The sequence below is a fragment of the Tyto alba genome, unplaced genomic scaffold (genome assembly GCF_018691265.1).
Source record: "Tyto alba isolate M040663 unplaced genomic scaffold, T.alba_DEE_v4.0 Super-Scaffold_12, whole genome shotgun sequence".
NCBI classification, from domain to species: domain Eukaryota; kingdom Metazoa; phylum Chordata; class Aves; order Strigiformes; family Tytonidae; genus Tyto; species Tyto alba.
This window is the reverse complement of record NW_024881274.1, coordinates 3,431,810-3,453,277: the sequence shown is the minus strand read 5'-3', so window position 1 is coordinate 3,453,277 and position 21,468 is coordinate 3,431,810. Positions and strand designations below refer to the sequence as shown.

Below are 21,468 nucleotides of genomic sequence, written 5' to 3'. Positions count from 1 at the left end.
ATGCTCTGAATTCAAGAGCTGCAATACCTCCCAAGGAGTTACTGTAATAACCACGAATTATTTTCATTTAGAGCAGCGGTTCCTAAATGTAACTTTTCGGTTTTTTGGTATTTTTTTTTTTTTTTTTTTTTTTTTTTTTTGCCAGGAGTGTTGGTAGGAAAGAGTAGCCACGCTACTCCTACAGTGACATTTCTCCATGCCAGGAAAATCAAGCGCTGTCGAGCTGTGCTGGCTCTACGTGTGCTTTGTGCCTGGTGGAACCACCACGCGTGTTGGACCCAGATGCTGCTGCTCAGAGTTTGGACACCGTGTTTTGAAGAGCTGATTTGAACAACAGGGCTTCGAATCTGGTAGAAGCTGCATCTACTTCCCGTTGGCTCCTACACTGTCATATGTAGGGTGGTAACAGAAAATTATCTGAACTATTTTTGCAGCCAACTTGCAGCATGCCATTTTAATAAACACCATTTTGCAGGACAACAGAGTCCTGAACTCTGCATCGCTCTGACAGTTTTCATGGCAACAAGCAAAGATCTTAAATTTAGCGATTGTCACAATGAATTAGTTATATCTAGCAGAGGAAAGAAAAGGAGACAAAACCAATGCTGCATTACAAAAAGCTCTGAAACCCATCATTAGGATAAAGTTTGTTATTGGTTTCCCTAGCAGATTTATACAGGTATCCATAGACTTTTATGGTATCAGCTCTTCTGGTCAAAGCTTCGAATTCTCCAAAGCCCGCTAAATAACGGCAGGGAAAGGGAAAAACATTCACCTGCTAAACAAGTAAACCGGAACACATTGCTATAAGCAGAGCTGTGCATGGAAATTGTTGCTTGTTTTCACCTTCAGAACTGCGAGGCCACATTTGGGATGTGAAAGCAAGCACAAAAAGAGAAAGCCAAACGCAGGACAGTGTTTCACTTACGGCCCTGAAATGCCCATCACGAGGGGAGGGGTGGTTGACCCCGCACCTCCAAACAAGCACAATGGCCTATTTTCAGCTTCTCCAGATGTCACCTCTTCCCGGCCGCGCTTGAGATGCGACGCAGGGTTAATCTATGGCTTTAAAATGCACCCAAGCAGCATTTAAAAAATAATAATAATAAAAAAAAAACCCAACCAACCAACCAAACGGGTGGGGGGGAGCTCAGGGAAGGCGGAGGGGGTGCTGTTACAGTACCTTTGTGCAGGTTTTCCAGGGGCTCGAGGACTCCTCTCCGGAAGGAGGCCATGGGGTCTTGCACGCAGGAGCGCAGGCTGAGCATGCTCTGCAGGTGGGGCTCGCGCAGGAGCTGCTCCCTGTAGGCGACGAACTGCGGCGAGCGGCAGAGCAGGGCGGCCACGTTGTGCACGAACTCGGGCACCAGGCAGGTGTAGGCATTGTCAGCTTGGCAGTAGTGATAAGCGACGACCTAGCGGAGAGGAAAAAGAACAAAAACCGCTTCTTCGTCAGCCGCGAGGTCGGGCAAGGTGTTAAAGGCGGCGTTTTTCATCTGGCGAGTTTGATGTATTCTGGCAGGTGAAGTCTTTAAGAGTAGCGAGTGTTAACTAGCTGTGACAAGAACCCAGACGAATCAGTTGGTAAAACCAGGCACTGATCCTGAAAAATGACTGGACCTGCCACTCGAGGAATAAATGAAATTAAGCTGTAGCTGCTCACGGAGACGGACAGTGACAGTAACTGACATATCTGAAGCACCGCGCTGCGCAGGGAGCGATAGGATAGTGCTCCAAGCTCTGTTTAAGGACTTGGCGTCAGTAATAACTTGTGATTGTTTTCTTGAACTTATTTTTTATTTGCTGTTTTCAAATGTCAAGCTCTGTAGAAGCAGGCAGAGAACACTGGCTGAGTACCTTACAGCAAGGTAGCATCTGCAAACAACAGATTCCCCTGAATGGGGAGGGGGAATGTCAGGCTTACTGTACATTACTCATTCACTGTGATCCTGCTCTTCATTCAGAAAATCAATTCAATTAAAAAAAAAAAAAAAAGGAGAAACTTCCTCTCTTCCCAGGTCACCTGATTTTCCCAGCTCTTCAAACTCTGCTAGAATTCACTAAATTCTGCCCACTTACTAAAATAAGCAGAAAACCAGTGGTATCTTCTCAGTCCAATCTGCCAACTTTCCTGTTTTCTTTTGCAATATAAAAAAAAAGGCCCACAAAAATCTCTCTCTGCTTGTAAAGCACTCGGCAGGCTGCTCCCACCGCCCAGCTCCTCCTGCTCCCTCTCTGGCACCAGCTTCCTCGTGGCACTGCCTGGCCATTTCATGCAAGCCTCTGCCAGGTCAAAAAGCTTTTCGCCAGCTCCCACTCACTGTATTTTCTTTTTAAAGGTCACTGATAGTATCCAAAAATATCCCAGCAAGGCAGGTAGGATCAGTTTTGTACCAAAACCAACATTGCCCTGGAGTACCATAGCACAGAATACAAATATTGCAAAATAAAGCACATTTCTGGCCTTGGAGAGGACAATATAACTGAGGACACTGTGCACATGAGATTTCAATGGCCTCTCTGGATGCTGTGTGAGCTTGGCTGAAACGTGCCCGTGGCTGCTGGCCATGATTAAGGGCTCCTGGCTTTGCACCTGCAACAACCAGCCCCTGGCTCACAGCAGGCTCCAAGGTGGACGAGGCAGCATCTCCACACTGAGCTCTGCCACTGCGAAGGGTGGTATGGAGAAATGAAAACATCAGGCTGTGGGGTCCTCCCACATTGCTGGCTCAGCACTGGTTTTTAATTGTTAAATAGAAATATATGAAATTACCAGTGGGGTATAATGCATTCATCTCCTTTCACAGTCAAGATGAGGTGTCATGCATACAGTGATGATAAAGCTAGCTTGGTATTCAATGTGCTTAAGCTTTAATGGACACCTCCAAATTCCTAACAGAATTTTTCCTACTGGCCAGTTAAAATATAATGTATTCCCTTAGAGAACAGCACCGAGTAAAGTAATAATAAAGGTACTGATTTCTTTTCAATAATCCTATTTATTTAGGGATTATAACTCGTGGATTCCACAGTATAAAGTTCTTAAGCGGCTGTCCCTTGACATCAGGTTCCCAGTAACAGAAACCAAATTACCATACGCAGAACTCTTATTCCCTACACAATAGGCATGTAGACACAAAAATAAAGTCTCCTTTTTATGAGAGGCCAGTTAACTTCTTCCAGGAGTCTAAAGAGTCATGTCATGGAAAAGGGGACATACCCAGTACCCATGAAGGGAATGGTCACTGATGGATACTGGACATAGAGTTACAACTCGATTAATTTAAGCTCCTTCAAACATGTTCTTGATCTTTGTGCTGGATTTACTGGTATATTGACTAAGCCTTAAACAGTAGGATAAATGCAATGCTTAATCAGTGGATATGAAGCTAAACCAGTGAACAATGAGTATTTTGGATAGGTAACCAAAAGAAAGGCATTACAATGTTCTTAGGAATGCAACTGCCAAAATTTCATCTTGATGTTATTTATTCTTTGTGACATTTTCTCTATCTTCAAACCAAAGAGAGACTGCCAAAAGCCAGTGCTGCAAGCTGAGCCTGGTGCTAGAAATCAGGCTCCTCACTTACACAGCCAGAGTGAGGTGGGAAACAATTTTCTCATCCTGTAAAACCTTTCAAGGTTTCAAAACTATTACTTCTCCCCTGTATTAGGTGAACACCTTTAATACCCGGCCACTAATGCTCTGCAGAAAGTCTCCTTCCAATTATTTCACTTTATACACTTTATTAATTGCTCAAGGATCCAGTAAGAGGGATGGATTACCATCTTCCCTGCTTAGGATTCTCTTTTAATATATGGGAGACCACGTCCAGTCCCTGCTCTGCATCTGAAATGACTACTCTGTATGCTAGTTGTAATTCTGGGGTGTTATTAGACTCTCCTCCTTTTGCTTGACTGGACAAGCCACAAAGTACATCCAAGGGAAAAAAGCCCCAACAAAATAACACAACAACAAAAAAAACCCCAACTTGTATAACCCGGCAATTAACTTTTCATTGAAAAAGGTGTGCTGTCAATAAAAGCTTCATTTTCCATAAGTGGAACTACTTTGCTTTAAAAAACTGCTTGGAAAAGTTCCAACCATCTCTCGTTATAAACAAAATTCTTGAATTAAACATTTAATTTTCTCTAGAAACTGTGTTACAGTAAATGAAATCACCAGGGAACAGCATGCTCTTCCACAGGTATGGGCATGCCTAGATGTTGTGACCAATAAATATTTATTTTTGTCTGATACAATTTAAGGTATAATTTTTAAATCATAGTTTCAATTTTAACTTTGTCATCACATAGCACTAAACACTATAAACACTACATTGGACTTCCAAAACTTTAAGACTTTTATTTCAGCTATCAGGTTTGTTAAATGTTGTTTACAAAGCTGGAAGCTGAAAATTTCCTTGCTCTAAAGTTTGATGAAATTTAAATCACTGGATTGTAAACATTAAGTGTCCAATGCCTATAAGCAGCCCTAAGAAGTGCATTACAACAGAAGATAGGAAAAGTAACACCTAGATCAAGAGAACTGTTCAAAAAACCTGTTTATGTCATTTTTGTAAGGGCTGAGAATGCAGTTTCGACAAGTCGAGCGACTCCACGCTGAGAAACCAAGGCATTATGTTGTTTATATTAAGTATCAAATGCCAAAAGTTACAAACTTGTATAATTGCCTTTCTTGCTTGAAAGGGAGCTTCAAAATAATTCACACTTGTATGATGCATATTTTACTTCCAATGATTAGCTCCTCTCCTGAAATGATTTGGAGCGTCTATCTGGCTACACACCAAAGAAGTGCATTTATCATGAGCTTTTTGGTAGCCAATTTTTTTTAAACATTAATTATCTGTTATAAGGCTTGAGAAACACCAGATGCAATGCAGGCAGAGGACTGCCTCTAACGGACCATGGCCAGTGCTCAGCGCGACCCCATTCTCTCCTGAAGTGGGGTCAAGAAGCACCAAAACTCTCATTTACTCAGGAATGACACAAACTTCATCTTCATAACTGCTAAAGCAGAATTATGAAAGACATTATTCATACTCTCTTTAGGTGTTAAATCCAGTAGGTCTTCAGGAGTCTCTTCTCCCAACCCTTCCAACACCAGTCACCCTACTCTCTCTGCCACAACTACTTCCCTTTTCTTCCTTCATCCAGCCTCACATAACCTTCACCTTCCCACCACTCTTTCTGCTGTCCTTCCATTTGGGTTCACTCCTTCTCCCACCCCTTTCCTGGATGCAGGACTCAGCAAGTGTCCCGTCCTGACACGCAGACTCCACACACCTTTCCTACAGCTCTCCTCCCCACACCAAAATGCTTTTCTAAATTATCACCATGCAAACTGCGCTCCAGATCTCCAAGACCAGGCTACCAATTTCATCTGGCTTGGGCTCAGCTGAGCAAATATAGAAGAATTCCATGAAACCAGAAAAAATGGGAAATCTCCTTATATAGGTCAGGACCTTGGAAAACAGCTGCTGGAGGAAAAAGGAAGACGTGTGTGTTAAAAGCAAAACCAGCTATTCCAAGGATAACTGAAAACGCCAGCAGAAGAGGGGGGGAAGAGCTGCATGAAGGCAGCAGCAGGAAGAGGCTAGAGAGGGTACAGAAGGCAATAAAAAATGAGTCACAAAAGAGATTGTGTATCACATATAAAGCACAGAGGAAGAGAGAGACTGAACTGTGAAGGGGGAAAAGAAAAGAGAGAAGGGGAGAAAATGACATGTCAGGAAAGGCAGGAGATAACAGTAATATGAGAAAGGCTGGAAGGACAGTGTGAACATCAAAGGAGAAAGAGGGGCTGAAGATGGCTCAAGGGAAATAAGTTATTTTTACTTAATAGGACAGCCAATTTTAAGCAGTTCTCTGGCACTATTTGTGAAAAAGAATATCCTCCATTTAAGAAGCATTCCTTTGACATCACGCCTTTGGTGTGATTTGTCTCGGCTGCCTTCTGTAAGCATGTCGTGCAAGGAGGCCATTCTGGCAAACCCCCTAAGAGGACCAACCTCACAGACCCGAGCTCACAGCAACACCCCAGTTCCTCCAGTGTTCTTAAAGAGCTTCAACACTGCATTTTAACCATCTTTCTGCACTCAATAAGATCTTTTTTTGACCCATACAAAATAGCTTCAATTAAATTCAGTGTAATGTTTTTACCTGCCAAAATGCCATTTATCAGGCATAATGCTGGTTGTAATAATTTAAATGGAAATCAGCACTGCTGTATTTTATCCACCGCACACGACTGTGCATGTACGTGGTGACCCAGTTTATTGGGAACGTTCATTACTTTTACATAGTTGAGTGTGCCAGTAAATGCCCTCTGAAACTCATTAGTGTCGCAGGACATCAAGGCTCGGGAGTAATGAATTCCTCCACCTCTACGTAAGGTAGGAGTACTCCCTTTCTTTTTATATGCCTGCAGCAACAATAAAGACACTCTGGCTTATGGCTTGGAGGATGGAGACAAGAGCCTCTGAAGCCACCAGCCGTGCTCAGCATCAGCGGAGTGCGCTAATGCAACGGACGTACAGCTCCTCCACCAGCTGCCCTACACAGGGTACGGCCCATTAGCGCAGCAGAGCTGGCTTGCAGGTCCATTTGTTTAAGTGCTGCTACCACAAGTAACCACACAGCATCCAGAAACCCAAACAACAAAGCTGTTCAATGGGTTATTTAAAACTGTGTAGCCAACCCACTAAAAATCCTCTGTGAGTAAGGGATAAAACCTTCAGGAAAAATGGGGAAAGTGACCCTAACCAGAGGGGACACAGTTCAGGCTGCTTCCTCTGAGCTGAGCTGATCTCACCTTGGGCTATCGTACCTCTGAACAGTGCTGGTGCCCCTTGCTGAAAGGCAAAGGTCACCTAGGACACGTATTTGTGGGTCAGTATTTTTCAACACAGGCTAAGGTTGGTGGGAAAACCTCTCATTTAATTTCTCAGAGGTGAAGGACCAGCTCTGGACAAGCAAGGTTGAGTCACCATCCCTGGAGGTATTTAAAAGACACACAGACGTGGTGCTGAGGGACGTGGTTTAGTGGTGGACTTGGCAGTGTTAGGTTTATGGTTGGAGTTGATGATCTCAAGGGTCTTTTCCAAACTAAATCATTCTATGATTCTAAGGTCATGTTCCAGCTGAGATGCATCAGCCCAAGTTATACACTGCCCAGCATTATCTGGAGACAGAAAGGCAGCACTGCAAAGATAGCCATGTGGTGACCTAGTGATGGTCACTCACCTCCCCTGGCCAGAGGAAGTGAAGTCAAGAATTATTTTAACGGATAAAATATTAAACAGTAAAAAGGCAGAAAAAGCAAGGCACAACATAGCAAAGGTGTGGAGCGCTGCCTTTTTATGGGATCTTAGGTTTAAAAACCTTACTGTTCATATTCACAACTGTTTTCTTTCCAGTTTCACCTTATAGCCATTCCGTGCTATCAGGCAGTATGTTTACAAGCACTAAACAGCAGTAGATGGGTTTACAGTTACACAAAGCTACATATCCAGCTCTATGTGGAGAGCTCACCAAGAAAGCTGGTATGCATCGATCTCAGCGAACGAGCCAAGTCTAGCTTGACTCATTGGCATTGCAGAAAAACTGGCAGCCTGCTCACTGTCAGAGGGCAGGCTTGAAATGAATTCAGCAATCCTGCAAACTTATTTCCATAATACATGCATATATATTAAAACAAAAGACTAACCAAGCAGTTTAGCCAGAAATGCTTATGTTTTATTTGCAAGTGTCAAGATGGGTGTTGCAATGTGAACAGTTTTATTCATGACTTTTGAGAGTTTGCCAGATCTGGCAAGACAACGGCTCTTGTCCTTCTTCCCTGCAGGCCTCTCTGCTCCATGCTATGGTACAAACCCCGACCGAGACGGGATGGAGGAAAAGCAAGGACTGCTCCAAAGTCCCCTGCTGAGAGCTGGGGTCTGCGACACGTCCCCACTCCTCACCACGACTGGTGGGCAGTCCTTCAGCAGCCACTGCCTCAGCTCCTCCTCAGAGGCAGGAGAAGCCCATGAGTGAAAGGGAAAAAAGGGGATTGTGCCAGCTCAGTTCCCGGCAAGAGGATTAATGTTACCTTTAAAGTTAGGAAATTGATTCGCAGAAATCTCCCCTAAGAAGCTATTAACATTGCCATATACTTAATATTTTTCTTGCAAGGAAATGGAAGACAAGGCATTTACCTCTTGATGCCTCAAGTTTCCTGGCATGATTCTTTATCCCTGTCTAAGTAACAGCTCTCAACAGAATGCCAACCACAACCCCGAGCGTGACCCTGGCGTGACAGCAAGGCTCTGAACTTCCCCTTTTAAAAATATTCTCCCTCGACATATCCAAAGTGATAGGAGCTGGAACAGGACAGCCAGAGGAGACTGGGGTGATGCTCCAGGTAAATTATACAAAGGCATAATCATATTTCCAGTATATTCTCCATTAATCTCTCAAGGCAGAATCACCCTGCTTCCACCTCCAATATCTGAGTAAGAGAAATAATAAAATCAACAATCTCAGTTTTAAGCTCCTTGTTTTCTCTCGTTCTTTCGTGAGAAACTACTGCAAACCCTGACAAGTATCCAACCCTTCCTACAATGATCAGTACTCGTGTGGCAAAAGACTCCATTTCTGACCTAATAGAGGGACTGAGACATGAGAAACCTCAGCAGCTGCCCACCAGGGTCTGGGAGGAAGGGAATTTTGCCCTCTGTTTTTGATGGTTTTCTCCTCCTGAGACCCACTGGTGAGGATAACTTCAGATAACTCCTAAACCAGTTGAATACAGTTTTCCTGGCACAGTTTCAGAGGACAAAAATTGCAACTGATACTGGTCTCCTAAATTGCCTCATTTCTAAGCCTTTTTCTTCTCCATTAGTTTGCTGATGAACTCTGAACTAGAAATCATGGATGACTTCAAACTGCTCCCTAAGAATACAACAAAATAATGCTCTTTTCCAGCAAGACAAGACTGCGTGGAGCTCCTGCTAGGCAGTCTTTGGTTACTTATTTCTAAAATTAATGATTTGTTCATCTCTGACAACAAGAGCTAAAAGCAACCCTTGCCCCCAAGAATCTACTGCACGAAAACCAGGCAGAAAAGTACAACCCTGAATAATCCAGAGGAGGAAAAGCAACTGTTCACCTTTCATTTCTGTCATCATAAAAACACAACTTCTGAGTTTTGGGATAAGTGACATTTTCAGAAGGAACGGAGTGGGTGAGAGGGACGGCGTGCTTCCCACTAGCATTCTGGAGCCTGCGCCAACCGTTACTTAAGCCTGTTTGTATGTTATTAATCTGCTTTCATAATGATCTGCATTTCTCTAGCACAACGACCACAGCACAACCTGAGAATATCCTGCTCTGCTCAGTGCAAGCAGAGGTGGAACATCTGCACACAGCTTTATCTAGCTCCTTACATATGTTTCATATATCTCCTAAAATATTCCTGACAATTGTGGTTGTCCATCACTGTCAACACTTTCTTCCCTACTTCAATTCTGACTCTAGTCTTAATGCAACTATAAAACACGCATGTCCAAAAAATACTTTTCCAACCACACTAACTTATGGGTCAGTCTTTCCTTCACTTCCTCAGGCTCTTTTTTCTTCAGCCACTTGAACAAAAACTGTTTTAAGTAGGCCATCAGCAATTCTTTTTTTATTCCACAGCTACTGATACAGGAACACACTGCTCTTCTCTCCCTTCCTCCTGCAACAAACGACATTCCACTTTTTGTTTTTCCTTCTTTTATAGATTAGACTTTGGAGACCTTTTAGCTTACCTGTGTGAAGGGTTTTCCTAAACTGTTCCCAAGAATGCATGCTGGAGAATGTGGCATCAGACATTCAGATTAGGCAGATAAATAATTTTAACCAACTATTTTTACTATTGTCTACCAAAACATTGGAAGTATTTTCTCTGTTTAAGAGATCAGCATCTTCAAAAAGATGGAACATCTTACGAACAACGAATTCTCACGATCTCTCAAAGGCAAGTTAGATGCGTGTGATCGAGTTTCTGAACGAGGCGATCGCACACAGAACAAAGAGCTCAACACTGTTATTTTAATGGATTTTCAATTCTGTTGCCAGGTCAGTAATCCTTTTTCTCCCAATGTCAATTGAAGACTTCAAAAACCACAGCTGGGGTGGAATAGTCAGTGTTTGTTTTATCTAGGAGGACATCATACAGCATGGTTCTTTCTAAGCAAATCAATTTATCTGCTGTTGACAGCAAGTATTCATCAGCGGTGATGCTGAGTTGTACTACTCAGGAGGTTACTAAGAGTGCACTAGGCACCCGACTTCCAGCTATCAATTTGACAAACATTCTAAACCATTTTATTTGCCTTTATTTCCCTTCCTGAGGCTTGATAATCCATCAAATTTACTGTTTTTAGTGTGCTGCACAGCAGTCCTGGAAAGGGCTCTGATGCAATAAAAACCGCATTGTTATTTATGATAAAGAATCAGCAGCAGGAACATGGAGCTCAAAAAAAAAAAAAACAAAAAACAAAACCAAAAAACCTCATATAGTTTCAGAAAAATTTCCCTTTGTGGTAGGATGTGAAGCTCTCATTCAAGATTTAAACACGTGCTTTATTTTAACGCATGGCTTCATCCAGGCACCCACTGCAGCACTACCTGGAAGACAACAGCTCTTCTGAATCGAGAAAACCAAGTAACACCTAGATAGGTGTTCTTTCCAGCACCAGATATCGAAGGACCATTATCTGCATGGATCACTTTTCTTTTAATAGGCAGGGAAATGGAGGCAGGCAGATGAGATGCTGGTCTCCAAGGATCCCAACAAGGCTAACGGCAAAGCTGGGAATAGACCCAAGGTCCCCGAATGCTGAATCAAGCCGTGCTGCTGCTGCTCTGACTCATCCCAGGAACTGTTTGCTAAACACTACAAAGCTTTGCAGAAGTTCCACATGCTGTGTCAGCCATTCGGGTACAAAAAGCGATTCCAAGTATTCTAAGGTCAACTCATCAGCCTTGGCATTGATCTCTTCACGAAGGCCTAATGTCTGGAAGTGGGTGATGATTACTTGTGGAATCTGCCTACAGTTACAGTAGCTGAGATTTACTGGGAGATTAACAATCATACTAAAAGTCTAATCCTGCTGCTAGCACAAGAGGCAGTACATCTTCCTAACTCGTTTGTTATGTTCTGACAGCAAAACACAGCATTTGTTTTGAAAAAAAAATTTTGGCTAGGGAATGAGCAAGGCTTTAAAGCACTTTCCTAAAGGAGTCTGCAGCCAAGGAATAGCAACCTATTTTTATTTTATTTTTGGCTATAAAGATTTTTTCTTCTCGTTTCTCCTGTGATCAGAGATGCTAAAAAGCCTCACTGCATGATCTATGCAGTGGATGTGACACACTGTTTGAAAGAGTCGTATCCCTTACCTTCTTCAGGAGGAAACTGAAGCTAAAACTGTATCTTTTTATCAGTTATGAATCCAGCAGGATTACTTAAGGACACAGGGGAAGAAAGTCCAGAGAGATGGGGGTAATTCAAGCACAGATAGCACACTTCACTGGCCCTTCTGGTAGCCTGTAATGCTTAAGATTTGCAAGGAATACGACGACTAATGCGTCCTGAACAAAACCAGACCTGACCATTGCATTCCTTTCAAGAATTCTACGTGGAAGAGGAGAATACCAAGTCTTAATATTTATTTACACAGATACCACACTCTCTCTGCCTTGCCATCTGGGTGCAGCAGAGAAGCAGACAGGACAAGGCAGGATCTGGCACAGAAAGAGAAGCAAAACACATCCTGGCAATAATTTATAACAAAGACTTTGCTTGACGTTTTCCTCTCCAAAAGCAGGAGCAGGCAACAGGAAAGCATTAACTGCTCACATCCTCTCAAAAGGTGTAGGAGGAGCAAGCTCCTCGGATTTCAAAGCAATATAATGACACCTTCTCACCATCACAAAGTAGGGCTAAGTCTCTGTAACACAGTAAAATTCAAGCTGTAAATCTCACCTACAGTAAGTGATAGTGTTATATACAATCCACTCTTGCCAGAACAGCAAGCGATTTGTGTATCACTCAAAAGGCTACGATCTGCTTTGTAGACTTTTCCAAAACATGCCAAAGCACACAAAGAGCAGTAACGCTCAGTCTGCATCTCTACCCACTGTATGATACCTGCTCTTTTCCAAATGAAGCACTGGTCAAACACTTGGCAATTTTATTTTCGCTGCCGAACAAAAATTACAATTATTCTGGTAACTATGTCATATCCTAACATTTATAAGGATAAAGTATGATAGCTGGGAAAGATAAACTCTCAGAACAAAGGGAAGCGTATTTGATGTAATGGGAATTTCATTATACAGAAATAACTTTCCTAGGGTAGTAAAACTTGTTCCAGAAGTTTTTCTCTAGACTCTCCCACCAAGCATTTGAACACACGCATTTTCCAGCCCACCAAGTGATGTAAGGCGGGAGACCTTCCAACAGGTTCCATTAAAACTGACGTTTTCCCAAGGACCAAAAAACATCCCGAGACGAACGTTTCCGTACCTGGGAAGCAAGTCTGCGCATGGCCTCTTCCTGGCGGCGGCGCATTTCGGGAGTCCCCGGGCAGCTCCCGCTGGTGATCGACGAGTGAGCAGAAGGCGGCTGGGTTAAGGGCAGCTCTCGGTTTGCATCCACATCTGCCCCAAGGAAAGAGGTTATGAATTGCTACAGGACAAGCACGACCGACATCATTATTACAGACTAGGCAGCTGCTCTTTTCTAGCAGGTCATATGCGGCGGTTTAAATACTTTCCCCACATACTCTGGTTAGGATTTCAGGCAGCAAGAGACTGTGATGTTGTTCAGCCAGGCCAGAGGCTCACCAAGAAACTTCTTTTGGAAGCAGCACTTTTGGGAAGAACCTCTAAGATAAAGCGTTGAGCTTGTCTTATTCATCTTCGCTGCAATTTCATTCACTTTAATAGAATCACAATAACTGAGCGAGCACACTCTTGAAGGTATGCTCTGTCTTCAAGTTTGGTGCATTTTAGTGCCGTGATCTCCTGCTCTGCAGTTCTGCAGATAGATCTTCCCCTCATTATGAACAACCGCTGGTTAATTTGGTTCTGAGTCCCCCTTCAGTGGAGACAGCCAATTTTTCTGAATTATGTGCCTATTTTATAACATAAATAAATGGAGAGCCACAGCTAACATATCCATCTGAAGCCCATTAAAGTAATCAGAGGGAGAGAAGCAGGAGTAGCACCAGGATCTGGAAAAGACTTGCAAGCAAATAATAAATTATACTTGAATCATCTCTGTCAAGTTTAGCTGCTTTCTATTGCATTTTAGCTGTTTCCTCTGCCTGGCAAAGAAGAAATTTGCTTTACCAGTAGATTGCTAAAGCAGTCCATTCACCTGGCCTTTGTGGATAACATTTTCAAATCACTCTTATTTTCACTCATAGGTATTCCTACAGAGTATTTTTAATGATACATGCAGTACTTGATGATGTCTAATTACTCTTTTTTTTATTTTAGGAACATTTTAAAAGCAACAGTCCTCTTAAGTGCAGTCTGTACTAGCTGAGGATTTTCCTGAATGGATTGCTGCAATGCATCCTTGAGCTTGACTTGAAATCATAATGCAAACAATGACCCATTTAATGGCAAACAACAAAGGAGGATGACTACTGCCTACATAATTAAACCCTGAATGTGTCAGCAATGATGCACATTCTAGATTTTGAGCATGCCACACCACCTTTACCTGTATTATTTTTCTGAGACAAGAATTAAGAGTATGAGGCTGTATTTATGCCAGCTTACCAATGCTGATAGCGCAACTGCTGTAATATAGTCAGGTCATCTGATTAGCATTTATTATTAAACATAGATTTTACTAAGTATAATAGATGGTTTTTTTCTCAGCTTTTAAAAAAAAAAATCAAATAAACTTGCAGAATAATTATCTTCTACAGCTAGACTAGGACTTGTGATCTCTTTAGGAAATAAATACACATTAGTTGACTGATTCTGAAGGTCTCCATCCCAAAAACTAACACTGAGGAATCATTCAGCTTTTAACTTCATGGACAAACCAGGGTGCAAACTAAGCGACAGTGTTAGCTGTGACCAAGGATCTTTGTCCTTTATGCATGGAAGATGCAGGGCACCTTCTCATTTGAAATATCCAAGCTTTCAGCCCAGAAACCATTAAGTACAGTAGTGTCTTTAATCTCCACAATCCCTCTAAGCAGACTGGGGAGACATACAGTTGGTGCACTGCAGAGCTGTAGTTAAAATATAGAAACAAGCCCTGCCTTTCACTACGCATTGTTCATTTAGCTCTGACAAGTGACACTATTCAACATGCCAACATTCGGTGACATTTCAGATATTCTGACATGGCTAAGAGTACTGCATTCCAGTAAACAGATTTAACTACAGTTTCACTGAGATACAGTGACCTAGATCCTTAAAGACACCTTTAGGTACCTAAACTGATATTTTTAGTCCTGTCTTACTCACTTGCTGAGAGCTGAATGATTTTAAAACATTGTCATCCCCACCTGCAGACATGTCAACACACCGTGATGTGAATTGGATGGGACCACAAGAGGTAGAACAATCCTGGGTGCCAAGTCTATACGGGCTTGTGACTGAGCCTAAACATTTATACCATGATGAACTGAGATAAACAAACCATATGGGAAGGAGAATGCACTGGCATGGATTTGCAATAATAGAATATTGGCAATTAAGATTGAAGTGTTCCTAATTGGAGAGAAATCTGTGATGTTTCCACGTCAGAGAAATAAGAGACAGATGACTTCGACTCTTCAAGAAGTAGGTTTGGCACAGCAGTATAAATATTGCTGACGGGTGGTTCCTTTGCTTGGTGTGCTGGTTTTGGGTGGAACAGAGTTAATTTTCTTCACAGTAGCTAGTATGGGGCTATGCTTTGGTAAAACCACAACACCCGGCAACAAAGACTAAGCTGATTTCTTGGGCCTAAAGAGGAATGGGATCTCCTCAGCCAAAACCATTATAAAAGCTGATGGAAAAGGTCTCTGATTTTTGAAGATCTGTGTTCTGCTGTACTCACGTTTCGGAGAGGCGTGTGGGCTATCAGAAGCAATCTGCCTCATACGTGTGCCGTGGCAGCTGAGTGCAACCAGTCTGGAGATGATGGCGGTTTTCCCAAAGCCGATGTTCCCCACAATCACTACGCCTCGGTTGACGTTGGCGTTTGAACTCTGCAGCTGCGCATCTATCTCGTGGAACACCCAGTCCCGGCCAACGAAGATGGACTCGGTGGTGATGCTGGGCACCTCGAAGAGCAGCGGTTTCAGAGAGATGTCCGGAGGTCTGTAAGGTGCGAAGCGTACTATAAAGAAGCACAGGGAAAGAACATAAACATCAATGCTAACAGTAAAACTATAGTTCAGAAATTGCTGCTTGATTTTCCTTGGAAATCTTTTCAACGTAAAACATGACAAAAATACAAGGTTGTTTATTGCCCACAGGTTTGTTGTTAAAAGCATCTGGCTCATTCATAGCCTCTTCCACCAAAGGAGTTCAGAGAATTTTATAGGAAGACATAGTTTACAGCTAAGAACAGTGTAGCTGGAGAAATAAATTTTTTTGCTTAAAGTCACCACAATTAAAGGCCTTGCCACAGGCAGAATGGTATGCTTTCCAGGGCAGCTACCCCTGTGACACAGGATTGTCTGTCTGTTCAATAAATAGATACATGTCTGTTCACCTCTTCGGTCCAGTGATCACAAAAAAAAAAAATCTCAGCACTTAGAAGTGTTAAGTCAATGTAAGCACAGTTATTTCAACTCTCCCAAAGTATATAAAAGAAACCATCTTGCTGATAGGATCTTCTTGTATAGCAATGAAAACATCTTCTATTTTCACAAGGAAAAGCAGTTGCAAGCAACGCAAAGTTAGCAGGGAGTGCACGAAACACCTCCGCAAAAGACCACGTCTGCTGGTGCAACACTAACACCTGAAAACATGGATATTGATTGTGTTACTTTTCCCATTCTTTTATGCATTTGATTGTACTAAAATGTACAACTAAACCCGAACCAGCCTGGAAACTTTTTCAGGACCATTTGGGAGTGGAGGAAGAGGGTATTTGCCATTCCTTCCATTTAGCACAAGCTATCTAGTGAACGCACACCTAAAAGGAGTAACAATTATGCACAGATCCGGTGCAAAGATGCTATGAGAAAGATTCCCATGAGATCTGTAATTGGGAGATGATACTCATAAATCTATTTAAAAAAATTTAAAAAGTGATGGAAGTACTTTGTGCTTGCAGAGACAGCTGTTGGATCTTCACACTTTAGCACCAAAATGGCTTCTTAATTAAAAACTTTCAGAAAGTGGCCACAAAGACAGCAAGTGATTCCCACTCGGGGAGGTTAGTCACACTTGCATGTTTTACCTGCAAACTTTGAATTTTAGAACATAATTCCTTCAAGTCAGGACTAAGTGACGTGGATGGAGCTACATCCGTGAGACATGATTTCAGACCTGGAATGCCAGCTCTGAACACACCTTCAACTGCAAGACATACACTGTACTTGACATTCAACACATAAATTTAAGCTGAAGTGTTAAGCTGTGGAAAATTTGAGCTGTGGACCACAGAAGTTGAACTCAATTCGTTTTGAGATCATACAGCATGCTGCAAGGAAAAACAACCACACAAAATCTAGATAACTTCATAGTATATTTTAAAAGAAATCCCATGAAGCTGCAGAAGAGGAGTTCCTCAAGCAGGGCTGCAGAAAGATTTAAGTAAAAAACCTATCGCTTTGCTCAGTGTTATCTCTTGGCACGATCACACTCGCCTCATTTACATTAGCTGCTTCCAGTGGAGACTCCTTGGTTTCTTTGAAGTTTTAAAAGCCCTCAGACATTTAAAAAGCACAAATATCATTCGGCAACTGCTGACGTCTGTCATTTCTTCACCTGCTCACCCTCCACCGTGGACCTGCGGGTGGTGGTTTAATCCCCACACAGACCCCCTGGTCTGGCCTGAACCCCTCGGGGGTACAGATAAAGCTACTGCACAGCCTTTGCACTAAACTCATTGAAAATAGTTTATCAAATTACAACAGCGGGATGCTTTATCTACATGGGAAGAGGTTATAGACGTGCCCCGAAGATCTTACTGTAAATATAACCACATGGTTTCTGAACAGAGCTGTGTGCTGCATCCAGCTCTGCACTTCAGGACGAGCTCTGCTCCCAGGTTGTGCAATGAAACCCTCTGGAAGCTGCAAACTGTGCCAATGCTGGCTCCCTCCCAGTCCCCCCAAGCTCCCTCCCGCCTCTGAACCAGCCCAGCAGCAGCAGAGTGTTCTCCCCCCGCTCCCCCGGCTCTGCCCCGATGCCAGCACAGCCCCCGGGAACTGCTGAACTGATGCCACAGCTCAAATCACCCTGAAATCCCTCACAGACCTGACCAGGGAGCTGATCCATCAGACCAGAGCCGATGCAGGGCTTGGGATTTTCTGTTGCATCAGATATGCCTGAGGAAAATAGCCTGTATTTAAAAATGCTAGGTATTTTGCATTTCCCTTATTCTTTTTTAACTGATACAGAAAATGCTGCAGACAGGAGCTGTATTTTTATTCCCACTCGAGAATGATGAATGTGCTTTAAATTTATCCTAGGGTGGGGATGGCTTTTGAATTGCATGAGCTCACAAGCAGCTCGTTTGATTCCCCCCGTGCGCCACGCGAGCGCAGCGGGATGTGCCGGCAGCACGGGCAGAGGCCGGAGGAGCCGAGTCGGTGGCGGTGGGAGGGGACGAGGCGGCCCCATCGCGGCCCCATCGCGGCCCCATCGCGGCCCCATCGCAGCTCCAGGCCGCGGCAGGACCAGCCCGGGCGGGGGCCCCGGGGGTCCCCTCCAGGGGATGGCACCTCGCACAGGGACAGCACACCCGCACGGCCCGGTCACCAGCTGCAGCAGTCCAGCTCATTCAGATTAAGCGTTCCAGCAGTGCATTCGACAAGGGAAGTATTTTGTTTGCATTATGCCACTGATACTATATATATATAAAAAAAACAAAACCAAAAAAACCCTCCAATTGGAAAACATCAAGCTATGATTTGCGCTTGATAAGCTGCAGCTTTACTTTACTTGTGTGTGTGGGTATATACGTGATATGTCACATTAGTGAGTGAAAATGTACAATAATTCTCTTCTGGAAGCCAGGAGTAACAAGTACCAAATGGTCTCAGGGGCTAATGCAGAGACAAAACCAATTAAATATAAAAGCTATGGGATCCAATAAGCTCCTGCTTTACAGTGTGGAGACTTAGACTCAGATCTTGATTTCTTTTCAGAGGTGCAGATAACTTTGAGGCTGTGTGATGCCTACACCTTTGACCACAACAGCTCGAACAGACAAAGGATATCCTAAAGATTGGTCTTTACCCAAGCAGACATGAATATACACATCATGGCTGTCATCTGGGAATAGCATATCCTGTCCTAAAAGAGGCTTAACAAACCCCTGAGAAGAGACATACCCACTAACCCACCTCTATCCAATCCTCCGGCCCCTCCAGACCTTCCAACACTACTGGTCACTGACCACAGCGGAGCAAACCTCTTCTGCCAAGACATTTTACAGCTTCAGGCTTGGTAACACCAGGGCTCCCGGCAGGCAGGGGATGCTGGTGAGCATCTCGCCGTTAAGAAAACCCCCAGTGCCACAGTGGTTCAGGCATGAGTGCTGAGAACACGCTTCTCGTCCCACCCGCCACCAGAACCACCTCCACATGCCAGCAGAAGACATTTCATTTCACTGCACTGTCTTTGGAAGGCAAATGCAGCATCAACGTTTTCCTAGCTGGACTGTCAAAAACGTTTATGAATAATTTAAGACTGCCATTGACTAATTGCAAGCCATGTGCCAGATCCTCATTAATTCCCGATACTGTCTGCTGAACCACGCCAAAATCCTCCCCTGTTACTATTTATTTTACAACCCTCAGCAGCCAGGAGTCCCCAGGCACAGGCAGGCAAGGCACAAACCCGCAGCAAGACCCCGGAGCCCTGGCAGAATTTTTCAATTCTTTTCAAAGAGTTGAAAAAATACCCCACATCACAAGGAAAGGAGAACCAGAGAGAAGGCAGGCTGCACCCGAGCTTCAACATTCGGGGCGGAAATTAATTAAAGGATAATGAAAGGGCTCTGAGAAAAAGGATAGAAGGTTCAGAAGCATTGGGTGAGGATGTGCGCACACATTTTGGATGGACCCTTTTAGCCACTTGACTGTAGTACTTGTGAAAACCAAAGTATGTGAATAAGCTGCCTTCCCATCCTTGAAAATTTGTCAAACACTTGCTGGGTTTTATATTCCTTTTTAATGAAGTATTTTATAGAACTTAAGCTACAGTACCCCAGAAATACCCAGAACTTCTGATAACACCTTAACATAAATTAGACCCATACTTTTCCTGGAAATCAGTGTGTGGAGTGGGACAGAACAAGGTCTGGTAGCATAAAATTTTCATGAGATTTGATGATACTGTGCAACTTCTGTAGCGCCCAAGCAATTCAAATCCCAAGCTGAAACACTGCCTACCATACCCATCCTGGCACTTTTTTTGTGGCTGAAAGCTTCAATTAAATCAAACCAAAGCTGGTTGTATTATTTCACAATTGTAAAAAAGCCATTGGGTTGAAAATGAGCAGTAGCAAAGTCAGAGAAAGGTCCATCCTCCTTTACGACGTAGGTCACCCTCTGCTACAAAAAGTGAGTTTTTAGTTACTTTAGTTGTTGAAATACTCTAAAATGCCTGTTCGTTTGTTTTACAGACTCCCCTCTCTTCAAACAGGAAGTTTGTTCTCAGCTATGTTGTCAATCAGCATCCACAGCTCATTAGTTGTTTTACATTTTGTCCTAGATGTGTTTTGTTGCCATTTTAGCATCCCCTGGTGGAAAATACATCTTGCTGTCCAAAGAAAGCCCTTACAGGGCTAAGCTGCATCTCCTGGATATTGCCAGTGTGTTGAGAGGAAGCCCAGGTGATAAGTGCTTTTAATATTTATTACAGTGAAATGGGGTGCTAAATAACACAGTATCAATCAGCATCTGTGGTGTCTTTCATTAAGTAAGAACCCATAAATTAGCCAAATGTCTGAGTTTATTTCCTTTACTTGCTTTAGACTGCAACTTCTTCCAAATGTCGTCTTAAACATATACATCCATCAGGATGAAACCAGTGCCTATTTTTCACAGACTTAAAAAGGCTAAACTATTTTTTAGCATTTTTAAGAAATGAGTGAAACTCTTACCCAAAAGGTGACAGTATTAAACACATACCCTGAGGAAAAAACCCCAGAAAATTAGAAAGGACAGTTTAAGGAAAATCTGCTACTGCCATATTGGTAATCAATACATTGGTGGGGGCTGAGCCATCCTCTCCTCCACCCCAAACCTCACCTAAACACCACAGCTCTTCACACCCTCCATCAGCGCTGACATTTGCTTTTTGGAGATAAACAAAAAAATCATGATGGCAACAGTCAGGTTGTTCTAATACCATATAATTTGGTTGCCATCTGGCTCCTGCTCCATGGTACATCACAGCCATCATCTTGTACTCTGGGTTACAGCAACCCTGAACAGCTTCAAATCCAACTGGCTGAAAATAGTAAAAGTAAACATTGCGTTCACTATCCTATTAAAAACCTGCTACTGGTACAAATACTTGTCGTGCCCTGAGCCGCTGGGATTGCTGTATTGCTCCACTGGTTAAAATAACTGATTTAACAAAAAATAGCAGGGATGGTCTCCTATTTAGTTTCTCTGCCTTGGGATTCTCAAACACTGGGAACAAATCAGTGGGCTGTAACGTGTCTCCTTGATACAGGGCCAGGAACTGCTTCGCTATTTCAGCCCAGTGCCAAGACTAGAGATATTAAAGTGAAACCCAAGTTTAAGATTTCCAGTTGGAACAAAGAGCTGGTGATCACAGCATCCCAGATCAACGCAACTGCACAGTAATATCTGGAGCAGGTAGCATTTTGGGGGGAAAAAAACCCCTTCACATACTCAATGAAATGAAAATATTTCCAAATAGTGGAAGTTTGGGGTTTTTTCACACTCTCTTCTCCCTCTCTTTTTAAAAATAGCATGGCATCTCAACTAGAATCAGAAGCAAATTCCAAAAAATTGAAACACTAGTGCTATTCTCATGCAACCTTCAAAAAAAGGGAAAGAAAAAAGAACAAAAAGAAGAAAGAAAATATGTAGTGCTACATGGTTTTTAAAAGTGTGTCTGGAAAACAATTTGATTCTGTTCCTACAATAAAGTTTAATGTTTTGGATGCAATCACTGCAAATTACGAAGCCTTGGCAAGCTGCTCCCTTCGAACATATGGAAATTTTGTCTGTCAAACTTTGCTTTCTT

The 21,468-nt window shown here is 43.0% G+C and overlaps 1 protein-coding gene across 13 annotated transcripts in view; it reads right to left on the bottom strand.

The window, feature by feature from the left end:
• Positions 1 to 21,468, bottom strand: part of TANC2 (tetratricopeptide repeat, ankyrin repeat and coiled-coil containing 2) — a 281,670-nt gene that overhangs the window by 50,826 nt on the left and 209,376 nt on the right. For all 13 annotated transcript variants that reach the window (XM_032996633.2, XM_032996632.2, XM_032996634.2 and 10 more), the window contains 3 exons: positions 15,122 to 15,403; positions 12,578 to 12,711; positions 1,184 to 1,415 (listed from right to left, as the gene is read on the bottom strand). In XM_032996633.2, coding sequence (XP_032852524.1) covers positions 1,184 to 1,415; positions 12,578 to 12,711; positions 15,122 to 15,403 — 648 coding nt within the window. The remainder of the gene's footprint in view (positions 1 to 1,183; positions 1,416 to 12,577; positions 12,712 to 15,121; positions 15,404 to 21,468) is intronic.